Genomic DNA, 17707 nt, shown 5'->3' on the forward strand with positions numbered 1-17707 from the left:
ACTGGATGATGCAGATGGGAAATTCTGACTACCGACGACATGCAGATGATTGCATGGTCCGGATTCTCAGAGACATGCAAATCCTCGGATGGTGCCGTGGGAAGCAGAGGGAGATGTGCATATATAATACACCATGTATCCTGCTGCAGCGGTTGCGGTGTCAGAACTCCCAAGGAACGGTGGATCAACACCGCGTCCGCCCAACGCTCACGATCCTTTCAGGTCGGACGGGTCGTGCAACCACGGATAAAATTATTCCAGACGTGGGTTGGATTCCGTCTCGCATGTGCGAGTAATTTCCCAGGGGCTGGCCTGGACACCCTCGTGTTTTTCGTCCCATGGTTGCTGCCGAACTGATCTTCTTTGCCATCCCTTGCAGAGGTGTTCTCTCCCTCGGCTCTGAGGACACAACCTTGTTCCAATTGCCTCGAGGCAGAGCCGACTGAAACCATGACTTATTCAGGGTACTACTTAACCACATAATGTGCACCGTTTAACAATGGAATCGCTTGCTCAGCCCAGAAGTACCTTAGCCTGTTCTGATGGACCAGGAGTGTTGCTGCCAAGTCGGACGAATCCGCGACCGATGAGTCAAAACATAAACTACTAAGTTAGTTAATCTGAATCGGCTAACGATGATTAATGAATTGAGCTTACGGATTCTTCTGAATCTGTCAGGAACGAGGGTATTGACGATATGCCATAGTCCAAGTCGTTATCACTCCGCGTATACAATCATGGGGCAAGCGCCCACTGGAGGGGCCGGGGCCCCGACCGATCCCCCGCCCAACCTCAACCCGCCAGATGGCGGCCTCCAGGTGTGGACGCAGGTCGCCATGGGCCACTCGTGGCCTTCAACACCTGGGGCTTCATCGCGAGTTTTGGCGTCTTCCAGACCTACTACCAGTCGGCCCTGGGGCTATCCCCGACGACCATCTCGTGGGCTGGGTCCGTGCACGTGTTTCTGATCTTCTTCGTCGGCATCTTGTCCGGTCGCGCCCTCGACGCCGGGTTTTTTCGCGCGACGTTCCACACCGGCGTGCTCCTGCAACTGGCCGGGGTGTTCCTGACCTCCCTCGCGACCGAATACTGGCAGGGCGTGTGCACCGGCCTCGGCAATGGCCTCCAGTTCTTCCCCGTGACGGGGCTGGTGGCCACCTACTTCGCCGGTCGGCGAGTGCTTGCCTCGGCGTTTGTGCTCATGAGCAGCGGCGCTGGAAGCATGCTCTTTCTGGGCCTGGTCAAAACTCTCATCCCCACCGTGGGCTTCGCGTGGACATTGCGCATCCTGGGCTTTGTGATGCTCGGCACGAGTATTCCCCCATGGTGCTATTGCAACCGCGACTTCTGCTGCGTCAAACAGGCGCGGTGGTGGAATGGAGGGCGTTCCGAGAGCCAACCTATCTGCTCTTCTACCTGGGCACGTTTTTGGAATTTTTGGGGCCTCTATTTCGCCTTTACTATGTGGGTGCCTTTGACCACAGCGTCCTCGGCCTGAGCTATGGCGACTCGAGTACCCTCATTATCGTGATAAACGGAGCAGAAATCGTCGGTCGACTCATTCCAGCGTACTTGGCCGATCGTTCATTTTGGTCCGCTGAACACCATCCCACTGACGTTGGGCGCAAGTCTAATGGTGTTTTGCTGGATCGCCATGCACTTGACCGGGAGGCTGTATGCCTTCGCCGTTCTCTATGGCATCTTTTCAAACGGTGTCCAAGACCTTGGCCCTCCACCTTGTCCAGCTTGACATCCGACCTGATCAAGACCGGAGTATGCATCGGGACGGGCTTCACCATTGTCAGCTTCACGTGTCTAACCGGTCCACCGCTGGGTGGCGCACTAATTGCCAAGTCCGACGGCTACATCGGTGCGCAGATTTGGGGCGGGCTGACCTTCCTGCTGGGCGCTGTAGTTCTCGTCACAGCTCAGCTCCCCACGACCGGGGTCATCGCCAAGGCCAGGATTTAATTTAATTCACTGACCTGGACCTTCGCACGAAAATGCCAAGAGTCAATGCTCGGATGGACATGAGTAATGGAATTTTGTCCTGCAATGCAGTCATCGCAACAGACCCGGATGGACGGACCAGATTGGCTGACCACTACAGGAAGTGGATATACGCAATCTGACGCAGAAGTAGACATGACGCATACATACTACATACATACATAGTGGATGCTGGATGTGCCGTCCAGCAGAACAATTTGTTTTCTCTCTGCCGTCCGCGCCTGGTTGGTCGGCATTAGAATGGGCCGTCTCCAGTCTTGAAACAAGCAATAATTCCCTTGGCTGCACCAAATGGCCGAGCCTTGGAGTGTCTATTCTTGCCACGCGGCCCGCTAATGAGGTGTCCACCAGGACGACCCGGTGCGACGACAACGGATAGAGCCTCCTATGCGGCTAAACAATCATCTGTGTTGATCGCTGCGGTTTCTGGTGTCGTGTTCGCTATGCCGATTAAGATCCTGGCCGGCCGACCGATCACCGAGAGCATCGGCAATTCAGTCGCTCCGATTGCCGATGCATTCCGATCTCCCCCGCTAAGATCCCGATTAGCTCCGAAACCGAATTTATTGCGGCCTGAGGCAGCATGTCTAACCCGAACCGGGGTCTATGCATCCGGGCCCTGCTGCGAGCTTCGCTGGCAATCCGTGGTCATTTTTAGTTACGGCCATTGTGGAATTTTGCGTCTTATGGCGAGTTTCAGAGAGCCGCTGAGTGTATTGAATAGTTGTGGTCGTTGAAGCTGACCAGACGAAAACAAAAGAGAAAAAGAAAACAAAAATATTAACATAGTTTATCTCAGGAGTGTCCATCAAAAGAAGCCAGTCATTTCATCGAGAATTTTCTGAAAAGGCAGGTGAAGTAATACTTGTCATGAAAGGGCGCATGGCATCAAACTCAGGCTTTTGCAACAGGAAATTCAGGCGCCCGCGGGCTGACTCCAAATCTAGGGATTCGAAACTTGTCATATACGAAATTGCTGTGACAACTGGGAAGGGAACAAGATGTTGACGGAAAATACCAACAGATGGATGAATGAGCGATGGAATAGAGCGTATAATGCTGCAACAGCACTCTCCGGGACGGAGCCTTTCTGCTTCACCCCACGGCAAGACCAGGGAAACCTGACGATAGGCGGTGATGCTGATTGCCCAAAATAATGTCATCATATGGATAGCGGCGAGATCATCACTCGAAATATGCTCTGGTAGCTGTTCAATCGGGTATAAGAGCATAGTATTGAGCGTAAACTTTGCTTCCCAATCAGCCAAACGCTCGACTATTCCCAAAGCCTGTTTGCAAAGGGTATCTTGAAAGGCTGATTTGAGTCGATCATCCACCTGACACGCCAGGATATCAATATTCTCACAGAGACTTGGTATGTCCACGAGAATATCGATGAGCAAATCCTTGGGCGTTTTGGGGTGGTGTGTCCAAGGTGTCGTCATCCAGGCAGAATCGCTAAGGACACATCGTTTTCGGGCACGCATCGCACATATAGCCTACTGACAATATTAGACCAAGAAGGCTGAAGCAGTGGGACTGCCTACATGATTGAATCTTCCATCAACAAATAGTCTGTGGGCCTGACCAGTGGCAAAAAACAATGGGGGTTTCGAGAGCGTCACTGCAAGATCACCCGAGTGATGGGCTATCCACCTGAGATTTTGGGTTGAAGAACCTCCCCAGTCGCTCCCATACAAGGCCTAGTTGAGAGGATTCAGGTTAGTTAATTGGAACAAAAAGGTATTCATTGCTAACGGATACCTCATAGAAACTCAGCAAGCGGGTCGTCCCAAGAAGCTCAAGAGGCTTTTTCTGTGGGGCGGCCAGGGATTTGCCCAATTCTTTCAAGGCCAGGGTGTGCAACCTCATAGCCTCTTCTTTCATCCATTGAGGGCCTCCATTATTCAGCATAATGGTCCTCATGGCCATTGCCCCAAGCCCGATTCTTAGAAGATTGCTTTGTGGAATCAAGTCTTGCAGAATGCTGATTGAACCACCCAGTGTGCGTTGCGTGTCATCAAAGAGTTGGTATGAATGTCGATTTGGCATATATGCGCTCCAGAAAAAAGCCTCCAATCCCACCTGACAAGCCCTTTGAGAAAGAGAGTAACTTCTTTCCGGTATGTCTGAGATGCGCTGAATATTGTTGTCCTTGGATACGCGCGATGAAACTGGCGCCTTAGCATCAGATTCATTCCCGTGATGGCTACTGGGAGCTTTGTACTGATAAAATTCAAGACCATCTTTGTACCCGTCACACTGGATACAGGCTTTCCTGCATTGACCACACGTTGGTTTCTGCAGGTCGCACTACTAATGCAGTTAGTAGGATTCGTAACAGCAATCCAGAGCGAATAACAGCGCGATCCGCGCACCGTACTGCCGTGAAACGTACGCCTTTTTTCCGCCTCCTGCAGGTACGACAGGCCTTTGATCGGCCAGGAACACCGCCCATCAGGAGGAAACGAGTCCAAGACGACTTGGGCCAGAGGACTACGATCACAGTCTGGCCTCTCGTGTTTCCTTGGACCAGGAAAATTTCTCTCGCCCAAAGATCAGTTCCAGAGACAGTAAAATCAGACCCAAAGCAGAATTCGACGTTGGGCGACGTTCGAGCAACGAATCTGACACCAGGTCTGCGGCGCGAGGCAGGTCATGTTGGCGCATAAGCTAAGCCTAATAGGGCACATTTTGCGCGCCTTGCATATCTTGAGGCTTAGCTTCTGAGAGCCTTTCGACAACTACTGGAGAATTGGGTGCCAAGAAATTTCAGTCCAATCAGACTTCCTGTATCGCACATGCGATGTCCTGCTGTCAGCATAAGCGGCTGATGTGCCCTTCTTAGAGCCAGAATATCGTCGGTTGGAAAAATTGGCCTGGTAAATATGCTGCACTTCATATTGTTGGCAATAACACTGGTCATCTGTTTTTAAAAACTTCCGTGAAAAAAAAAAAAAAAAAAAAAAATTCCCTCAGTTGGATCGAGATTCAATTCATAGGGCCATTGCTTGAACTATATGATATCGGGTAGAGGAGAGAGACATTTCAACACCGAAGCTGGTTTATTCGACGCGTCGTTTTCTAGAACGTGGGGACCAGAAGATCATGTGAGACACTCAAACCTCAGGCCGTCAGCATGGCCAAACATGTCAAACACATCAAGCTCTCAAGACTGCTTGCTCCGACTCCTTTAATGCAGTGCTCCTGGTCAGTATCACCTTTGGTGGCCTCGCAATAATCTCCGCTTAGTTTCCGTATCGGTCAATGAAAAGCTCGACCATGCGGTTGCTGCCAGGCCGGCAGGGGCAGGAGAGATTTAGGGGCGATTGTATACTGATGATAAGGAGGCGAACTGAAAGACAGTGAGCCATGTGATTGGTAAACCTCAGTTCTCATACTACATTTCCAAATACATCTTTTCTCTCGAGGATATAAACATTCCCCCACCAACTGACCAGATAAAAATGGACCCTTGGTCAAATTCTAGCCATCACTCGTACTTGCGCGTTAGACTATCATACAGGCCGTCGGCGGACAGTACCCATGGTCACACGCGAAACTGCAAAGCCCGAGATAGGAGTTGTCTTCGCTGGAGAGGGGAATGCCGTGCCACCCTGTGCTTGGGGGTGCCGGCACAAGTGAGCCATACCCGGTGCAGGTGCAAGGACCAGGAGGGCAATATCCGAACTTGCAACAGAAATTACATAGACCAACATAGTTCCCTGGGCCTGTTCCAGCAGTACAATCATTGCGGCCACCATCACCGCCGCCGCCGCCCGTGGGCTCGCTTGGAGCGGTCTGAGATACAGTCACAATATCGGTCTGCGTCGTAGTAGATGTGGTCGTGACGCTCACAGTGACTGTTGATCCTCCGCAGTTAGTGGTCGGGCAAGTCGTGGGACACGATGTCGGTGGGGTGCTTGGGGGAGTGTCAGGAGGGGTCGTTGGGGGCGTTGTTGGAGGTGTCGAAGTAGTCGGTCCGATGAACGAGGTGGTAGTCGGAGCTGTTGATGGGGGAGGCACTGTGCCCAATGAGGGACTGGGTTGACATGTCTGTACGCGAAGGCCTTGATTGAAAGCCGCAAGTCCGTCTTGCAGCAAAGGATCGCTAAGCTCGAGGGGCAGTGTCCCGACTAGTATTCAATTTTGTCAGTAGCATTCTAACCCAACAGATCAGCATCATACACGTACCATACGCATTGAAGTTGTACAAGCCACACACGCATCCGTTGATGATGGGTTTCAGACTTGTTCCCGACAGGACTGGACTACCGTTGCGAAGAACCGTGAAAGCAGGTACTCCCACCTGCATCGGTACCTGCTGGGCGAATGCTCCAGCAGGAGCCTCATATTGATATAACGTACCACCGCTGTTGACCTGGACGGTTCCAGGGGACTGAAGGAGCGAAACCACAAAGATCGCGTCTTGCATCGACTGCCAGCCGTCTGGACGACCTATGAAGTAATTCCCACTGCCATTATTCGCGGGCACCATGCATGTATCGGTTGCATCACAGTCCACACCGCGAGGAGCTGGCCGATACCAGTACACCAGCTCGTCGGACTTAATATAGCTGGTCGCAGACTTTGCCCCGTCTTTGAACGCCGCAATGAAGGGCTTTGAGATGTCGAGCCATCCGTCATGGGGCCTGGGCCTGTTAGTAAATGGTCCCTTCGAGGAGAAGATCCAGGTGAACTCTCACATGTCATTGACCCATTTGGATGCACCGTCATCCGTATGGATTGAATTTAACGGTCCAATATAGTGCGATTCGCCGTAGTCATTCCATGTGACAATTTCGATGAAGCGGGGTCCGAGTTGGAGAATCTCGTTCCAGCGATCGTACCACAGCAAGTCCGAGGGAAACACCCAGTTTTTGCTGTAGGAGACCTCGGGGCCGAAATGGGTCGAGAACCACGGGGAGACCGCTGGAGGAGTTGTGGTGTCAGAGACATCCGGGGGACGGAGAATAGGAGGAGCCGACTCACGTGCGATGTACGCCTTCCCCGCGAGCGCATTCACGTATACTTTGTCACCATCCGCAACAGTGACATTCTGCCCCGGCGTGGGGGCCTTGTTCTGCCCATTGTTGGGCCAGGCCATCCAGTTCAACAAACCGTCGACGGAAGAAATATCAGTCCCATCCGAGGGATGAAAGTTGGGCGCAAAGAAGATGGGCCTCCCCGCGGCAGCGCGCAAGGATTCCACATTGAGACCATCGCCAGCAAACGAGGAGACAAACACCTTGTTGTCAACCATGAGTTGGCCCGGTTTATCGGCATATTGTGCAATCTTCTGGCCGATAGCCCAGGCCTGTCCGGTGTTCCACCAGTTAAAGTCGAACGAGATGAAAACCTTCATGGAATTTCTCGCCGCCGAGTCGTATGCGAACTGCAATTGCTGATCCGTATATGGATCGACTCCAATGTTCAAGGCAAAGGCATCGATGCCTAATGCATTGGCACGTTTCATGTCATCATCATAGTCGGCGGCGCTGTGTCTGTCACTCGTAATTCCGATCTAAAAATGTAGGTCTATTCAGCCATGCTGTCTGCAGATACACGAAGACACCGTCATGACGAAGCGTACCATGAAATGGGCAAACACCAGCCGGTTTGTCACTTCTAGTTTGGATGAGTGTCCTCCATCAGCCATCCCCGGCAAAGCATGAGCCAAGATACCCAGACAGGACACCAACGCCACAAGGATCTTCGTCATGATCATGATAGTTTGACTTTCGGGGATGATTTCTGGTAACTCTGCCTCAGGGCTGAGACATGGTTTCAGGAAAAAGGGGTCATTGGAGCCGTTAATAAAGAGATCGCATATCCATTTAATCTGGCGGGAATGACTATGGCCGTAGGCAGATGATCACCGGAGTGTAACTCGATCGACGATATCCACCTGCACACCAGCCATACTAGTTTCCTATATCATGATTGGGCATCTCCACACAGTCATCGCAATGATGCCTCGGGGTCCGTCAGAGCTTAAACCTGCCCCTGACAAAGTTCAGACTCGCCCCGAAAGACTGCGGGCCTATGAGCAATCACGCTTTCCCAGGTCGGTGAAGAATGTGAAGGCAGAGGTCGGACAGAATCCGCCCACGCATTGGCACTGCATGCTGAGGGGGCCCAACGACCATCGGGATCCTCCTACACTGTATAGTGGCAACGGCACGAGATCCCTTGCCGTGACATCAGAGACTAGCGGAAAATCCGTCCTATCAGCCGGTTATGGGGTAACGTTCCGAATGTAACCCACGCGCACGTAGAATATTCTGCGAGCGTGATGTCGCAAATGATGAGAATAGTTTTTTTAATACGAAAGGAACTCGATGATGTCAGGGCATGGCATGACTGAATAGAGTAAAAATAAATCACCGTTTAGTGTATTTGAATCGACGACGACACCTCAGCAAGGCTCCGCAAATATCATCACAAGAACCAAAGTCAAGCAGAAGCCACAGTTAATCAAGATCAACCACAGCTTAACAATAAGGGTAGAGTATAATACACGTGGTTGACACTGGCATGGACTGAATCGAGACATTGCGCGTTGATCATATGCACTCCATCCGCCCGGCGGTTATGTGTGACCATCCCCGCATTAGTGATGACCTAGGTACACGCGGCTGTCAGTGCGGCCTTTGATTTGCCCCAGCCAAGGTTAGCGCTTACGCCCAAGTGGCTTGGCTCTCTTCGAGATGGACTTGGCTTGGTCCTGTTTGATCTTGGCCAGTCAGGCTCTGCGGTAGGCACCCGGCTAGACCGTTGACATATGATCGCCCACCCACGGCCACTGGCAGCTCGGGGGTGTCCTCATCTGAAGATCATAGGTATACACTCCTCGGCCGCTTCACGCTCAATGTTCTTCACATGATCCCTCGCTTCCTTTACGGCAATCTTGGACGCCATCAGGGCCTTGTCGGCCTCTTGTTCCGCGGTTTCTGCTCGGAAAAAAAACCTGTTCGCGGGCCGCCTGGATGGATGGGACTTCGGGTGTGCGATGGAGAAGACTAGTATGACGGCGACTACCATGCCTGTATGAGCCTGATCTGGACGACTGAGTGGATCTGGATGAAACGGAGGAGCGGAAGGAGCGATTGCCAAATAGCTTATGGTTGCTGTGCGCCTGGTGAGGTTTCTCGATGCTGCGACCCGAGGACGAGCTGGCGATCGAGTCGCGGTGGAAAATCGGCATGGTGAATTGGTAGAAAGAGGATGAATACTAAAACGAGGACTTGCTCAGCAATCGAGATTTAGCCAATAATATTGTAGCGCCGTCTGTCAACGTGCAGTCGAGAACATCACTTCGTGACCTGGTCGCCAAGCCTGGTTATATACAACATCACGATCCGTCGAAGGGAGTGCCCCTTGTACAACTGACATCAACAGCTACGCCGGTGCTCGCACCGCCATCGCGATAGCCTTGCAGGTCCAATTGCCCGCCACGACGTCAGTGCCTCGTGGAAAGGCATGTAGGGGCTCGGTGGACTCCGGACTCGTGCTGTCTCGACTGCATGTTGAACTCCCTCTGAACATCATGCCCTTGAGCTGTCGATTGGCCTCTCCCGCGTCAGATATCGATCATGGAGTGACGCAGCCGCCCCCTTCTCACGAAATACTGGTGCATTCTCCCGACCTACCCTGAATCGCATTGCGTCATTTGTGCAAACTGTTGCTGTCCAAATAGATTGAACCGCCAATCAGGAGAGCGATCTCGGGAGTTTTGCTGAAGTTCTGCTAGCCAAAAGAGGACAGAGGATTCGACCCAGATGATCTTTGTCGATGCGATGGGTGGCACCCCCGGAGCGGTCAACTGGCAGTCATCTGATTTCTGACTCGGGATGCCTCTGAAGGTCGCTGAAGTAGAGTTGTCGCCGTAGCACAAATCTCCCATACTGGCAGGTGACTAAGAAGTGCCTTAGGATATCTGCTCACGTTTCTCGGTGGAGATCCCCTGCAGTATGTCATCTGTGGCGTAAGTAACCTCCTTGAATATCAGTCCCAATTGCATGTAAAACAATTAAACAGTAAGGTATGAAAACATTGCGCCAATGATTGATTAGTATCACTCGGGAGGTGCCCGCTGAGGATTGAAAATGCCACGGCCGATTGATAGACAGCCTCCCAAAAACGAATAAGCTCGCTGCCAAGCTGCGGTGGATGCCTTCCATTTCCATCGCCTCGACTAGCGAACGACGGTGAAGCCAATGACAGCCAGGCGAAGCGCCAACCGGTGGGGCTCAGGGGCGGTTGAGGCTGAACATTCAGTGCCACAATCAATAACCCAAATGGTGATGTCTTTCCAAATTTCGATCCTCAGGAAGGGCGTTGAGGTGCATAGCACAGTAACGCAGGGCGCTACTGAAGACTTCACAGTGTTAGGAAGAAGACTGAGGCTGAGCGCGGGTATGTCGAGCGATGGCGGGAATAACTTTTCCCTCGCCGAGGCATCGCGGGCTCCCTCCTCCTTGACTCTCGCTAGTGACTGCTGGCATTATCGTCAACCCCCCCCCCCCCCCTCCCCAAAAAAACTTTGCCATGCCACCATGTTTATAGCAATAGAGCTGAGGGCTTTTGCGGATATGACTTTAGCAGCAAGACCCTGCTCTCTGCATTGCGATCAGCAGGGCCGACGGCGACAGGGGGCCGACAAAGAGAGGAGGTTTCTGGCCGCAAATCCCGGCCACATCGCCTTGTCGGCTTCCCGATGACCACGGTCATGCAGACTGGCTAGTTGCAAAGCTGGCTTCCTAGAAATCGCAATCGAAATAACCTTCGATCAAGATGCTGAAGGAACACAGACTTCAACCCTCGGTGATTCGACCAGTCAGCCCTGTGGGAACCTGCCGCGCGGCATTTGCGTGTGCCATCGAACTAAAGCCCTCCCCACCGATCACCACTGGCCCAGTCCGCGTCGCGTGCTACAAAAATAAACCAGTCGTCTAGCCGGCGATACGGCGAAGCACCTGCACAATACAAGCGTCCGGCCCTCTGGTCTGGAAATAGCCACCCCAACAGTGGGACTACTGCCCAGCAGGCGGCGCGTCCCTCAGTCGTCGCCATGTAGTCAACCACTAGATAATGAGCCTCCCTCCAATGGAAAAATTTTCTTCTTTTGCCCTATCTACAGATCATCACAAACATTCGTTTCGACTGTGACATAGCAAGGATGCAAAAGTCAATCCTGTTCCTTTTGGCCGCACAATGCGCCCAGGTGCTCGGCCAGCCCTATTCGGTGCCACCATCCGATTTGGCCTCGCAGACGGACGACCACCACCCGACCTTGGTCGATCGTTCCTATGGCGAAATTTTGCAGGTCCTGGAAATTCGTCATGGGGACGATAGCGACTCGGACAAGGCGAGGATTGTTGTTCGGGCTACAACAGCGACTACCACAGACTCGACGATGTCTACCACTGATAGCACCACATCAACTATTTCGGAGACAACCACTTCGTCCACAACATCATCAACGACCACTTCAGAGACTACCACTTCAACTACCACATCATCAACCACGACATCTGCGACTACCACGTCGACTACCAGCGGATCGACCACCACGAGTACTGCCTCCACGACCACGAGCACCAGCACCGCAACTGCGACCAGCACGGAGAGCACGGCGATGAAGGCATACAACCACAAGGGCAACATCGCCGCCATCATCTTCGGTGTCTGCCTGATCTCCCTCTTCCTTGGCATCAGCATCATCCACTGCGCTCGAGACCGAGCCAAGTCGCGACGGATTGCCGCCAGAGAATTGCTGAAGGCCTCTGCTGTGTCCAGCGAGCCATTGGCGCATTCCAAAACCAACTCTACCGCCAACCTCCTCCCAGAGCGATCCTCCATGATGTTCAAACAGAATCCCTTTACCGACTCCTGCCCTCCGCAGAGCGCCACATCCCCCACGCCCGACAATAATGTGCCGGCGAATAGTAAGGGTCATATCATGGAGCATGGCACTGCTGGAACTGCTAACCCGCACCGTATGTCGTTGGTTTAAGCATACTGTTTGTGAAAATGGGAAATGATCGGGAGTACATGTCACTAGCATCGCGAACTTTCAGAGCCGCTCCAGGAGCAAGATACCCTCATGAATAATAAAGAACTTACAAATTTCAGCGAAACTATTTCGTATCATATTTACAGCATACTTCAACAATGATTTTACTAAACTCAGACCCCGAGACTTATTTTTTCGCAACGCTTCTCACATCATCCCTCAGTCGATACCAGGCATGTCAACGGCCCATGAACTTCTTGAGATACAAAATTCTCCATTCCCCGGCGAATGGTCCTCGCTTTGACCTTGCCAGGCAACGAAATGCACCCAGATCCTCTCCTGGTCGCCTGCGCCGCCGGCGATGCCTCTTATCTTCTGTCCCTGGACCATCTGGGCCAGACATCCCAACTTCCAATTCTCTTGCCCGAATTCAACTGCCGGCTCTCCAAAGAACGCGCGAATGGTGTCTGCGAGAGACAGATCTCGAACATCAAGATCGAGTTGCCAGGGACTTTTGTACCTCACGAATTCAGTCATGCGCGGCAGATACTGCGCGGCGTACACGCCGACGGCCTCGGTATTGAGCTCTTGCGAGGGGTAACTCGTGATCATGACCAGCTGGGCTGGTTGTTTGGTGTCTTGGGTATATCGCATACATCTCTTGGGTGCCTGGCTCCGGATTGGTGTAGGAGGATGTCAGCTTGAGAATGTCCTCGACGAGCTGGCGGAGCTCCGGGGATGCTATGGATTGCGGGTCTTTTAGCTCGCACAGCCAGACTTTAGTGATTGGGCCGGAGGGGGGAGGGGCATGGTATTGACCGACAGATGTGTCGAGCTGATGAACTTGAGGAAGGTAAATGTTGTAAGTAAGCGAGGCTACGAAGTCGCATGTCGACGGTCAACTTTGGAGGCCAATTCGTCCTCACATCTACACTGCACGGCATAATTCAGTATTGTACCTCACGAGCATCCGATTCCAAGCCCGCCAAGAAACGATAAAATCGATACACTACATCCATGGATCTGATCAAGTATTTGCATGTACGAAATTCAAACCCTGTTGGGTTCGGCAATGATTATCTACAGCATGCTCTACAATGCCGGTAGTATATTACCTACTACTAGTATATATGGACGACCGAAACAGCCCTTTGGGTCATTGATACCACCTTACAGAGCGACCGCAACCAGTGCGATCGCAGCGCCGCCCAATGCCAGGGCCGGAGTCCCGGTGATCCGCGCGATGCCTCCCGTGCTGGTGGCCGAGGACATGCCATCGTTTGCCGAGTCGGAGGGCCCGGTGGTGGCTTCGGTGTTGGTGGACGTCTGCGACGTGCGGTCCGAGGTGACCGAGGCCTCCGTCGTCGCAACCGAAGCCCCGGTGGTGGCTCCGGCGGCCGCGCCAGCCGTGATGGTGACGGGAAGCGAGCTGATGTCGCTGCTGGCGAAAGTCATCGTGTGGGTGCCGGGGAAGTTGGCCCCCGACCCGCTGTCAGTCTCGGTGCAGGTGGCCGTGGTGGTGCCTCCCATCTCGCAGACAATGCGACCAAAGCTAACCCAACACCCTTGGGGTTAGCAATTGATTGTGATCTATTGTCACACTTCAAGTGCTGGGGCTGATGGAGGGGGCAATGTACAATTCACCGGGCTCGCTCATGCTCCATTCGACGGTCTTGGACCCCGAGGTCAGGGTCAAGCCCGGTGCAACGCCGCAGTCCGAGCTATCAGTCCCGGACGGACAGTTGATGCTGTAGGTTGTCATGCCTGCGCTCTATCGCAGCAAAAACACAGGGTCAGCGGAGTCGATGCCGATCAGCGGGGTCCGGACGAACCTGGGCCACGACGGACGCGACCAGCGCGGTGCCCTCGACATCGGGAATAAACAGTGAGACGACCGATGATTCCGCAGCAGCGAGAGCGGCCGTGCCTAGTGTCAAGAGTGCTTTGCCTAACATTATGTTGAGTGCGAGAGGGGATGTAGAAAGGAACAGGACGACAAACCGGGAAGTTCGAATTTGAATGGGGAATTGTCGCAGGATCCACTCGGCGATTGGGTGGGAACGCCATCCGGTCTCGACGGCCGCATTTGGGCGATGCGATTGGGAGTGAGGTCAGTCTGCGTGGGGAATTGCATCCAGGCTCATGCCAGGAATACTGTGCATAACTCGAGATGCACTGAACTCAAATCGACATGCAATGATGCACCGCGGTATTTCAAGGTGCCGCTGGTGTGGTGGTGCTGACTACTGAGATATATAGATCCACGACTGGTGGATCATGTCACAATGTTTTAATGGCATCAACTTAGTCATTCATTCACAATATAGCAGCCGTAGTAAGAGTTATCCTATTTACTCGCCTCGAAAATCACTTTCTGGCTCTTCATTTGGTTAAAGTCGTCGTACCTGCACGTCTCAGGATCAGTAGTCGCTAACCCAAACCTCAATGGGCTAGACTTACGCTTGGACAGCCTGCGAGAGCGGGCGTATGTCTTCGGCCATGAAACTGGGGACCTTGTGAGCACAACCCTCAAATGGGAGAGATCAAAAGACGGGGCGCTGCAGAGAGAAACCTACTTGAGTGTGTCCTGTTTCTTCGCCAGCAGGTCCATGGCCGGCGCAAAGATGCCTGTACATTGTCAGCCCTCATCCTCCGATGCTTGTATAGCAGGGTACACTTACTGCGAACAGGGCAGCGACCCATTTGCAGACGCAGATTCTTGCCATAGGCCTCGTTGCCCGTCCAGGGAATTTCCCCATTGTGAACTCCTACACTCGACATCACGCCCCAGGGACGCAGCAGCTCAAATCCCATGCGGAGCGCACTGCTATGACCCACCACTTCAATGACCACGTCCGCACCGCGGCCGTCGGTGATGGACTTGACTCGATCGCGCAGACCCTGTTCGTTCTCCGCAAAGTTCCACGCTTCAGCCCCGAGGCTCTCGGCAAGTTGCAGACGTGACGGGACACTGTCAATGGCGATCAGATGCTTGGGACGATACTCCAAAGCGCTAACGAGTGCGCAAATACCGACAGGCCCGCATCCAAACAGGAGCACGGTACTGTTTGCAATTGCCTTGGGCTCCAGCGAACGGAAGGCATTGCTGGCCGCAAAGTACCCCGTGGGGAAGATGTCCGCCATCAATACGAGCTTCTTTTCATCGATAGCCGCCGGCGCCTGGAACAGTGTTGAATCGGCCAGCGGAATCCGCACGTATTCGGCCTGTCCGCCATCGAGGATGGCGCTTCCATAGAGCTGGCCCTTGGCGCATCGCGAGGAGAAGCCGCTCTCACAATAGAAGCACGATCCGCAGCTCACTGTGAACGGCGAGACGACACGATCGCCCGCTTTGAAAGACTTGACATCGGCGCCGGTCTCGACGACTTCACCGGTGAATTCGTGGCCCATGATGAAGCCGGTGCCGGAGGGCTGGTGGCCGCGGAAGACATGCAGCTCACTATGCTACAGTTAGTGCTACAGCCATGGACCCCGCGATGAAGGTGCCGTGTGAGGTGAACGAGGTCTAACTTGCCTGCCACAAAGCGCGGTGTATCTCACTTTGAGAATGACATCGGTGGGCTCTTGCAGCTGGGGCCGCGGGCGTTCTTCCAGGGCGACCTGGAGAGGTCCTTTGAAAATGACGGCCTGCATGGTGAGAATCCCTCTGATGGAATCGATGCGATGTGTTTTCGTGGTCGTTATTGCTGGGGTATCGCCAAGGTGAGGGGAGATGGTTGGTGTGTTTGCTGAGGGGTCGCGGACTTTGTACTTCGCAGCTGCATCCATCCACTCGTCGCTGGGCCTCGGCTGTCGGATGCGAGTCGGCTGTACAGCGCCATCACAGCAGGCGATGAGGAGTGTATTTGGCATTGAGCTGGAGAGGTGAGGCTATACCTGCTTCAACGAGCAGCATCATGCTTCGCTGATCTGAAAGAATAGTAGCCATAGTGCAGGGTCCTAGTATAAAGTTGAGGTGACGGCATGTCATGTGGCCAATAACATTATGGACCGAGTAGTAGACAGGAGAAAGCAAAGTCCATCACATCCACCCGGCATACCGGGGAAGGTATTAAAACTCAGAACAGGATACATTGGCGTTCTATATACACCTGCGACAGTCTATCGATCCCCAGATGGCGGTGGGCGGGCGAACAGCCACCGCGGTACTACACTGGAGACTCCCGAGGCTAACAACAGCCCACGATTGGCCGATCGGGGCTTGAGGCGACGCTAGACCGGTCTGAAAGGCTGTGCGGTCCAATGCACACAACATGGAGACGTCCCAAATACAAGAATTAGATGTACCAAGGCTGGATCGAACTGGTCGAGCGCCGGGAAAGGGAGAACCCCTTGCATGCCCGCGGTAATCCACCAGCAGCACGGCTTGCAGCAGCTCCCCCGACAGCTGAGTTGAACCTCTGCCGTGTGATGATCCACCTGACTTGATTGCAGTCGCTAATGTAGACGATGAACACCCCTAGGATAGAGTTGTCGAGGTAATTGTGGCGTTGAATCGCCATTCTCCAGTGGTGTCAATTCGAGTAGAGCACCAAGCGAGTCGTGTCCAGCATCGGCCGAATTTGCAAGCGAACCGAGAGACCGGAACATCGTCCGGAAACAACCCTGCTCAGAACTGCTCAGAACATGCTGGATCCTCGACCCTTGAGCAAAACCTTCCTGTCACCCTCTCTCCTCTTGTCTGTCCACGTTCTGAGACAGCCATATCCCTCGCGGTACCTTGTAGAGCTAACCCTGGGAACCACCTGTCAACCTAGAGCAGATCGGACAAATATCGCAGAGCACTCCGAATCACATTGAGACAGAAGCCCGATGGCAGGCCCCACCTGTTAATTGCAGGGTTGCATGGAGGTCCCGGCCAGTCTCTGCTGGGATGCCCAGTGTTGGCCCTGCTGACGGATGCAAGCTCCGAGGGTGTCTTGCGTGCACTGTTCCTCTCGATCTATCGACGGCCTGCATCTTCCTAGCCGGATTGGTTCATCGCGATTCCCCGCTATCCCCGCGAAGTCGATGACTCTTTCCCCGTGACAGGTGACTCTTTCTCCCCTGGCTGCTGCGGAGTCAACAAGGCAAAATCCTGACTTGCCAGCCTATGGCGCAGGGTGCCTCTGTTTACCCACGGTTCGAGCAGCTCTCGGCCTGATTTATGCCGACGGCTGACTTTTTTTGGGCGTCGATCGATCGCTTTTCGCGCGTCACACCCGTCCGCCACCCTCCGCGGGGATTGGAGGACAGGCAGCCAGCACGGCGCTAGACCAGGGCTGCACGGAGGATGCAAGGCTTTGGCGGCTGGTCCAGCGGGCACTGGCCGCCTCGCGTGGATGCGTCCTACGCCGTGAGCGGATTAGGGGGTCGCCCAGTTGGTCTTGCCTGACGGGAGAAGCACCAGCAGCCGGACGCCACCAGCCAAGCTTTCCAAGCTTTGCCATGGCTCGCAACTACATCGGGCCGCGATGTAAGTACGAGAACACATAAAAATGACCCAGAGCAACAATTTACTCGAAAAGGAGCAGATAGAAAGAAGAAACCCGTAGGGTCTGCCACGCGCGGCCGTCTGGGGAGGGGTGGGTCGCATTTCCCCATGGGGGCCACGCGAGAGCCACGCGCGCAATTGGCCGGCCTCGTCACCAGAAAACTGGAGACGGCCAGCGAGCTCGC

The 17707-nt window shown here is 53.7% G+C and overlaps 6 protein-coding genes across 6 annotated transcripts; 2 read left to right on the forward strand and 4 right to left on the reverse strand.

Moving 5' to 3' along the window:
- Positions 1 to 737: 737 nt before the first annotated feature.
- Positions 738 to 1971, forward strand: N7532_003011 (major facilitator superfamily domain-containing protein; the record flags this gene model as incomplete). The annotated part of the gene is made up of 3 exons (XM_056615505.1): positions 738 to 830; positions 896 to 1313; positions 1364 to 1971. 3 exons carry the CDS (start codon positions 738 to 740, stop codon positions 1969 to 1971), a joined length of 1119 nt encoding a protein of 372 aa, XP_056475862.1.
- A 3549-nt stretch (positions 1972 to 5520) lies between these two features.
- N7532_003012 (glycoside hydrolase family 71 protein) lies at positions 5521 to 7738 on the reverse strand (the record flags this gene model as incomplete). The annotated part of the gene is made up of 4 exons (XM_056615506.1): positions 5521 to 6146; positions 6205 to 6662; positions 6717 to 7534; positions 7604 to 7738. The coding sequence occupies 4 exons, from the start codon at positions 7736 to 7738 to the stop codon at positions 5521 to 5523; spliced, it is 2037 nt and encodes a 678-aa protein (XP_056475863.1).
- Positions 7739 to 11191: 3453 nt separating this feature from the next.
- On the forward strand, positions 11192 to 12028 carry N7532_003013 (uncharacterized protein; the record flags this gene model as incomplete). The annotated part of the gene is made up of 1 exon (XM_056615507.1): positions 11192 to 12028. One exon carries the CDS (start codon positions 11192 to 11194, stop codon positions 12026 to 12028), a length of 837 nt encoding a protein of 278 aa, XP_056475864.1.
- Positions 12029 to 12247: 219 nt separating this feature from the next.
- On the reverse strand, positions 12248 to 12640 carry N7532_003014 (uncharacterized protein; the record flags this gene model as incomplete). The annotated part of the gene is made up of 1 exon (XM_056615508.1): positions 12248 to 12640. One exon carries the CDS (start codon positions 12638 to 12640, stop codon positions 12248 to 12250), a length of 393 nt encoding a protein of 130 aa, XP_056475865.1.
- Positions 12641 to 13198: 558 nt separating this feature from the next.
- Positions 13199 to 14114, reverse strand: N7532_003015 (putative GPI anchored protein; the record flags this gene model as incomplete). The annotated part of the gene is made up of 4 exons (XM_056615509.1): positions 13199 to 13580; positions 13666 to 13799; positions 13861 to 13976; positions 14030 to 14114. The coding sequence occupies 4 exons, from the start codon at positions 14112 to 14114 to the stop codon at positions 13199 to 13201; spliced, it is 717 nt and encodes a 238-aa protein (XP_056475866.1).
- Positions 14115 to 14375: 261 nt separating this feature from the next.
- N7532_003016 (alcohol dehydrogenase family protein) lies at positions 14376 to 15901 on the reverse strand (the record flags this gene model as incomplete). The annotated part of the gene is made up of 5 exons (XM_056615510.1): positions 14376 to 14433; positions 14489 to 14533; positions 14605 to 14656; positions 14710 to 15493; positions 15560 to 15901. 5 exons carry the CDS (start codon positions 15899 to 15901, stop codon positions 14376 to 14378), a joined length of 1281 nt encoding a protein of 426 aa, XP_056475867.1.
- Positions 15902 to 17707: the final 1806 nt, after the last annotated feature.

The sequence above is a fragment of the Penicillium argentinense genome (genome assembly GCF_028826775.1).
Source record: "Penicillium argentinense strain IBT 30761 chromosome Unknown utg000004l_segment0_segment0, whole genome shotgun sequence".
Taxonomy (NCBI): Eukaryota; Fungi; Ascomycota; class Eurotiomycetes; order Eurotiales; family Aspergillaceae; genus Penicillium; species Penicillium argentinense.